Source organism: Adelges cooleyi, unplaced genomic scaffold, assembly GCF_023614345.1.
Source record: "Adelges cooleyi isolate 19-005CV unplaced genomic scaffold, UGA_ACOO_1.1 ACOO_flye_CR_arks_rails_tigmint_CR_PRNA_784, whole genome shotgun sequence".
NCBI classification, from domain to species: domain Eukaryota; kingdom Metazoa; phylum Arthropoda; class Insecta; order Hemiptera; family Adelgidae; genus Adelges; species Adelges cooleyi.
Window position 1 is genome coordinate 925087 of NW_026096496.1, and position 6552 is coordinate 931638.

The 6552-nt window shown below is 30.3% G+C and overlaps 1 protein-coding gene across 1 annotated transcript; it reads left to right on the top strand.

The window, feature by feature from the left end:
- The first annotated feature begins 1460 nt into the window (after positions 1-1460).
- On the top strand, positions 1461-4767 carry LOC126845411 (uncharacterized). The gene is made up of 3 exons (XM_050584067.1): positions 1461-1476; positions 3814-4304; positions 4621-4767. Exons 1-3 carry the CDS (start codon positions 1461-1463, stop codon positions 4765-4767), a joined length of 654 nt encoding a protein of 217 aa, XP_050440024.1.
- The last annotated feature ends 1785 nt before the right edge of the window (positions 4768-6552 follow it).

Sequence of the window (6552 nt, forward strand, 5' to 3'; positions counted from 1 at the left end):
TTAATGTTTTATTAGTATGCTGTAAAATGTTTATTAATAATCATCATTTAGTATACAACTATAAATTATGAAACAAATGTCAACTGAAATCGTCGATTAAGCCATCGTGGTTTACGAATATTTTCACATCCATTGACGGCGTAAGCTTTTAGAAGCGTGCCGTATTCTGTTGCCGACTAGACCGGTCGAGTACCGATTAACGCGATTATTGAATATTTGTATTAATAATAACTTACTATCAGTCGTCTGATAAAAATGACCACCCACCCATTATAGTCTATAGATGACAACCTATATAATACAGTTATTAGTTGCACTTGCATATTGCACTGTATACTCTTTGGTAGTCGTGAAAATAAAAATGTCAAAGTCAAAAAGTTACCAGCTACATCAACGAGCTCTGAACGTTGGTTCTCAACAGCTGGTAACATTGTTAATTCGAAAAGAAGCTGTCTTTTATCTGAAAACGTTAACACTTTAGTTTTCTTTTACCAAAATAGGCAGTTGGTTAATAAAAATTAACAAAACTTTGTTCACATTTTTTTTAAAGTATTAATTTAATTTTTGTAAATATTCAAATATTTTGTTAGAGACAACATTTACGGGTAATTAAGATTTTTTTTTTTGTTATTACGTACTTATTTATATTATTATATTCATCGTGATTATATAATGACTATTCTTGTTATTTTAAGTAGTAATTATTATGTTTTTTTATATTGAGTTTTATAAAATTATTCTCCCCCTTCAGTATTATTATAATTTATATAAACGTTAAAATATTTTGTCAGAGACAACACTTTAGGGCTAATTAAGAATTATTTATTTTTTTAATGCGTATTTATTTATATTATGACTATTCTTGTTATTTTTTTATTTTACTAATTAATATGTTTTTTGTATCTTCAGCTTTATAAAAACAATTTTTTTTTATTGATCTTTACAAAACATCGAAAACATAGGTCTTAGTTAAAAAATGATTTACGGTTATTATTTACACTTTTTTTTTTTATAATTTATTGTACAGATGGGTTGTTTTTAAGAATTTTAACATTTTAAATATATTCTTTTCCTCCGGTCCCAATGATTCGTCAAGTTGTTCGATTATTTTGAGTTGTTGTCTAAGTATTAAGTATTTGCGACATTCAGTAAGAATGTGTTTGACGGTCACTTTGGTACCGCATGTTTCGCATATTGGGGCTTCCTCTTTTCCCATGAGGTATCCATGCGTTACAGCCGTGTGTCCGATTCTCAGCCTGTTTATGGTCGACTCTTCCGTTTTCTTAAGGTTATGATTTGGCCATTTGGAGATTGAACTTTTAATTTCCCTAAGTTTTCTTTTTTTGTCTCCATATCGTTGCCCATTCATTGTATGATATCTCTTTGATATGTGGTTTGATGTCATCATAAGTGGCGATTTTGGCCTGATCATCTGCCCTGACATTGCAATCCATTCCGGAATGTCCAGGGATCCAGGTGAGTGTAATCTGGTTTCTTCCGTCCTTTGCTTCCTCAAGTTCATTTTGGATTTTGATTATAATATCTCCCGGGTTGAATCTATTTTTAATACCATTTAGTACACTTAGAGAATCGCTAAAGATAACATAATTTGAATTTTCTTCAGTATTTATTAATTGTATGGCTGTTAGTGTTGCTGCTGCTTCAGCAGTAAAAATGGAACATCTATCAGGCAGTTTGTGGAGTACTTTTTTGTTGTGAAATATTATTGCAATACCAATTCCTTCTACAGATTTTGAGGCATCCGTGTATACCATCTGGTATGTTTTATAAAATTGTTCTTTTTCTTGAGTTGTTTAGTAATAAAAATAAAACACGATTTTTCGAATTTTTGTATAATAATATATTTAAAAATTACATAATATAAATCTTGCACAGTATAAAGTATAAACTAGTATACTAAGAAACACATTTTGTTAACTACCAAAGTCCAAATACAATGAAATAAAATAAATTATTGTTTTTCTTGTAAAGTAAGATATTAGTAAAGCGAAATCAAGGCAGTTTTTAATTTTGAATGTAGTTCAATAGTTATTTTACATTCCTCAGAAATACAAACCTCGACAGCCAAATCTTCAATTTTTGTCGTTCCTAAGCTTTCCAGATCTTTGTTTACTCTATCGAGCCATCGCTGACGGGGCCTTCCTCTTGGTCTCTTTCCGTTGGGTTTATTGATTAGTACTTTATGAATTAGCTTACCCTTTGCCCTCCATACATGGCCAGCCCACTCTAGCCTTTTACCTTTCAGACATGCTTGTATGTTTGGTTTATTGAAAATGATTTCAATGTCCTCATTTTTTCTTCTTTCATAACTTCCTGACTCCGGGTTTAGTATGGGACCATATATCTTTCTTAATATTTTCCTCTCAAATATTAGAAGTTTTAGTTCTACAATTAGTATTGAAATTAAAAATACTAGATATTTATGTATATATTAGTGAGTACTTTTTTTATGAAGTCCTATTATACATATGGTATTGCATGTTATACATATCTTTACACAAATATTTATCGAGACGTCTTTAGATGTCCCAAAGATTTATTAAACAAAAATTTTTACTTCTCGCAGTGGTATCACTCCTACGACAATAATTGTGCTCGCACTACCCGCCCGCATCCTACCCCGATGGACTTTTTTTACGTACATAAAGTTCTGTATTAAAAAACCAAAGCGTCTAATAAATTCCTATACAATATTTACGTAAATAGAATTAAAATTTTTTTGGAAAAAAATTTTTTACCGAGGTCGCGACGATGAGAGGTGAAACGCATGAGACACCTGTGTGAGTGGTCTCCTCAGGAGACCTATCATCTCACAGCAACATTCACTGGGTAGTGATGTAAGGCACGGTGTATGGGCACGACAAGTGTCAAGCTTACGATACCCTTTTAGTTATGGGGGTCGAGAGGACTCTCCGTTCGTCGAGACTGACGCTTCCTTGAGGCCCCGTCACACATTCGTGTGGTGTGCGTGTCTTGTCTGGTGTCCTCTCGCCCGTCCTCTCCGGTTGTTTTACAACAACCACGGACTTATGTCACCTTATGGTGAGTTTGATGCGTTACCACCCCCACCGACCTCGGCGATATTGTCAACGACTCGTAGTTGTATATATACTGTGTAATCGGTAGGAAACGATTACATGCGAGAATCGTAGATCGCAATTCTGAGTATAGCAGTTAAACCGGCAGTTGACGGTTTATTGTATAGATGGCGTACGCGCATAAGTAGTTTTCCACAGCTGGCGGCAGATTAAAATATTGAAGGTAACCAGCAACCTGTGACCACAATCACGGTTCACTACTCTTGTTGGTGATAGTATAGCATTATCAAGTATTGTATTTAAATCAATGGTTGTCTGTTGTCGTAATCTTTAAAGACATTGATGATATGTTATCAGTTAACACTTTTTTAATAAATAATAATATTTACATTACTAGTAGCTGGCCGGCGACCGGGTAGGTCACATATTCCGATGGGGGTGCCCGGTTACGGCGTTGGGCAAGGGCACTAATCACTTAAGTACTGATAAGAATTGTTAAGCGTAGTGTTAGGTGCATGAAGACTAGAAGAAGGAGACCAAACTCAAACGGCCGCATATCAGAAAAACGTCCCGAAAAGAGTCGCACGATTGTTTAACAAACAAAACAAATAAAATTAAAGGTATAAAAAATAAGAGTGTATTTTCTGCTCCAAAGACTTATGCATTCAAATAAATCTGAATATTATTTTCAGAAATCTAATTTTTAGCTATTTTTATGTATATATTTAATATGTATATCTATAGGATTCATATCTTTTAAAAAAATGGGCATTGGCTATCCCTAGAGCAGATAAAGCTCTTACGCATAACTATGGTGTATGTGAAATACACTTTATGGAAGAATGTATTGAAAGATTTTTTGAGAGAATACTTCCAGATGGCACTATTAGTAAAATTGAGAGAGAAAGACCAGTTTTAAAAACTGGATCAATCCTCACTATATTCCCTAATCTTCCATCATATTTCACTAAAAATATTAAAAAAAGAAAGGCACTTAATGAGAAATTAGCTCCAATAAAAAGAAAAAATAATGGCCAAGAAAAGTGCACTCAACCTAACATTATTCCCAACCATACACCCATAGTACCATTTTCTTTTGAACAATTAAAGAAATTGAGTTCTGGAGATTTAAAAAAACCTGATGGTCAATGGAAATATGGTGTATTTGAAACTGAAATAGTTTTTGAAAGATGCCAGTTAAATTCAAAAAGAAAAATTGTAATTTTTGAAAATTTAACATTGAAAGTAAGAGGTGTTTTAATTAATAAGGAATACTTGTTGACCTGAAAGATAAAGTAAAAGTGCAATTCTTAAACACATTCTCTCTTATATAAAATAGTATCTTAAATTTACTCGAAACTCTTGAATTTATTATTTTAATCATAATTGCTTGTTGATTGAAATAATTAATCGAGGTGAAATATCTTCATATTAAGATTATAATTTAGTTTGTTGTTCATTTACTTATTTTTATTAAATGTTGCACTTAAACATTGGTCTCTAAAATCCTCATTGATATTTGTAATAAGATTCAAATTGTATCAAATTATATCATTTTTAGATATTTTGTAATGATATTGAAGTATTAGTAGACAAACAATATTATAATGTTAACTCATTAGATGGTTGTAACCAATTAATAGCAATGGTACATGCATTAATTTTATGCAAAGGCATCATGTCGTTGACAAATAACACTACCAGGTAATAGCTTTAAACTACTACCAGCACCACAATTTAATAATTATTACTTATTAGTTATTTCTAAAATTTGATTGGGTTGTACTTTGTTTTACACTATAAATGACAGCCTTTAATAATTACATTTGTGTAGGTCTTAACACTTTAAATCTCTACAATCCAAGTCCTCTCCTAAAATTATTTTTGTCTTGCAATTGTTATTTTAATAGCAAGTTTCCATATATGATATTTTTAAAAATGTAAAATAAATAAATTATTATGCTTGTGTAAATTCAAAGTTTTCTTTTTATTAGTCGATTTCCCTTAATTTCCATTGAAAAAGAAGTAGGAAAAAAATTAAAATTAGCTATGCTGTATTTATCATTTAACCATCCTTGTACCTATTTTAATAAAGATTATTTAGTAGATTATTTTATAAGATTCCGGATTCATGCTGCGATTAAATTTTTAAATAAAAATTTAATATCAGAAAAAAATAGAAAAAATAGGAAATTGGCCATTTTAAACTCATCCGAGGGGGTGGAAAATGGGTATAATTTAAATTTGATACAACTGACAAGTGCGGGCATACTAAAAAAGTATTCCTTATAAATTTCAACTCGATCCAACTCTTTTTTACGAAATTATAGCCAGTAAAAGTTCTAACTAAAAAACTCTTGTGATTTTTTTTGTTTTTCCAAATTTTAACTGTAAAGAAGTAAACTTTTTCAACTTTTACCCCCCCTCCCAAGTACCGACTAGATAAAATTTGTGATTTTTAGAGTTGCTACTCGAAAGAATTGGTCCAGTATTAAAAAAGTTACAGTGTATACAGACACAAAAAAAGCATACACTAGAGTAAAACCAACACCATCGCCGCTCTACTTTGAAGCTAAAACGTAAATAATAAATTAAAAATATCGAACATGAAATAATTAGTAAAAATTAATAAATCACAAAGGTCACATAGATAAAATAGTACAATCGTTAGTTAAATAGTATAAAAAGTATTAATGATAAATTAAAATAATGCATATTGATTTATTTATTCATGTTTTAAAATAGCGAATTTCCCCCCTTTTTTTACATCTAAAATAAATAAAAAATAAACAGTAAAAATTAGTAAATCACACCAACGTCACATAAATAAAATAGTCAAATCATTAGTAAAATGGTAATAAAAATTATAAAAAAGTGTTAAAAAAATAGTCGTCTTCAAATTAAATTAATTATTTACAAATGTTTTAAAATGGCCAATTTCCTATTTTTTCTAATTTTTTCTAATATTAAATTTTTATTTAAAAATTTAATCGCAGCATGAATCCGGAATCTTATAAAATAATCTACTAAATAATCTTTATTAAAATAGGTACACGGATGGTTAAATGATAAATATAGCATAGCTAATTTTAATTTTTTTCCTACTTCTTTTTCAATGGAAATTAAGGGTAATCGACTAATAAAAATATTATCTAGCTGGTGAATAAAATCGTAGAACTCGTGGTGTGGCATCATTAGATTTCCAAAGCGGAATTATCTTTGTCTTGGTATGCTTTAAAATAACAAAGTAATAATGAGGTATCGATTTGTTTTTGGATTCTAGCGTAATTAATGCAGATAACACAACTATGGTTTTCGATACATTTTTTCATTAAAAATCCACATGTATAAGTAAACGTGTTTTGTTCCGGGAGCGATAAATTTCTATACTCAGTTGAATTTATTTGAAGTGGATTTTTAAATTTAAAAGGCGTTTTTTCAGGAAATAATACTTTAATAGAATCATTGTCAATGGGTTTTTCATTCATATTAC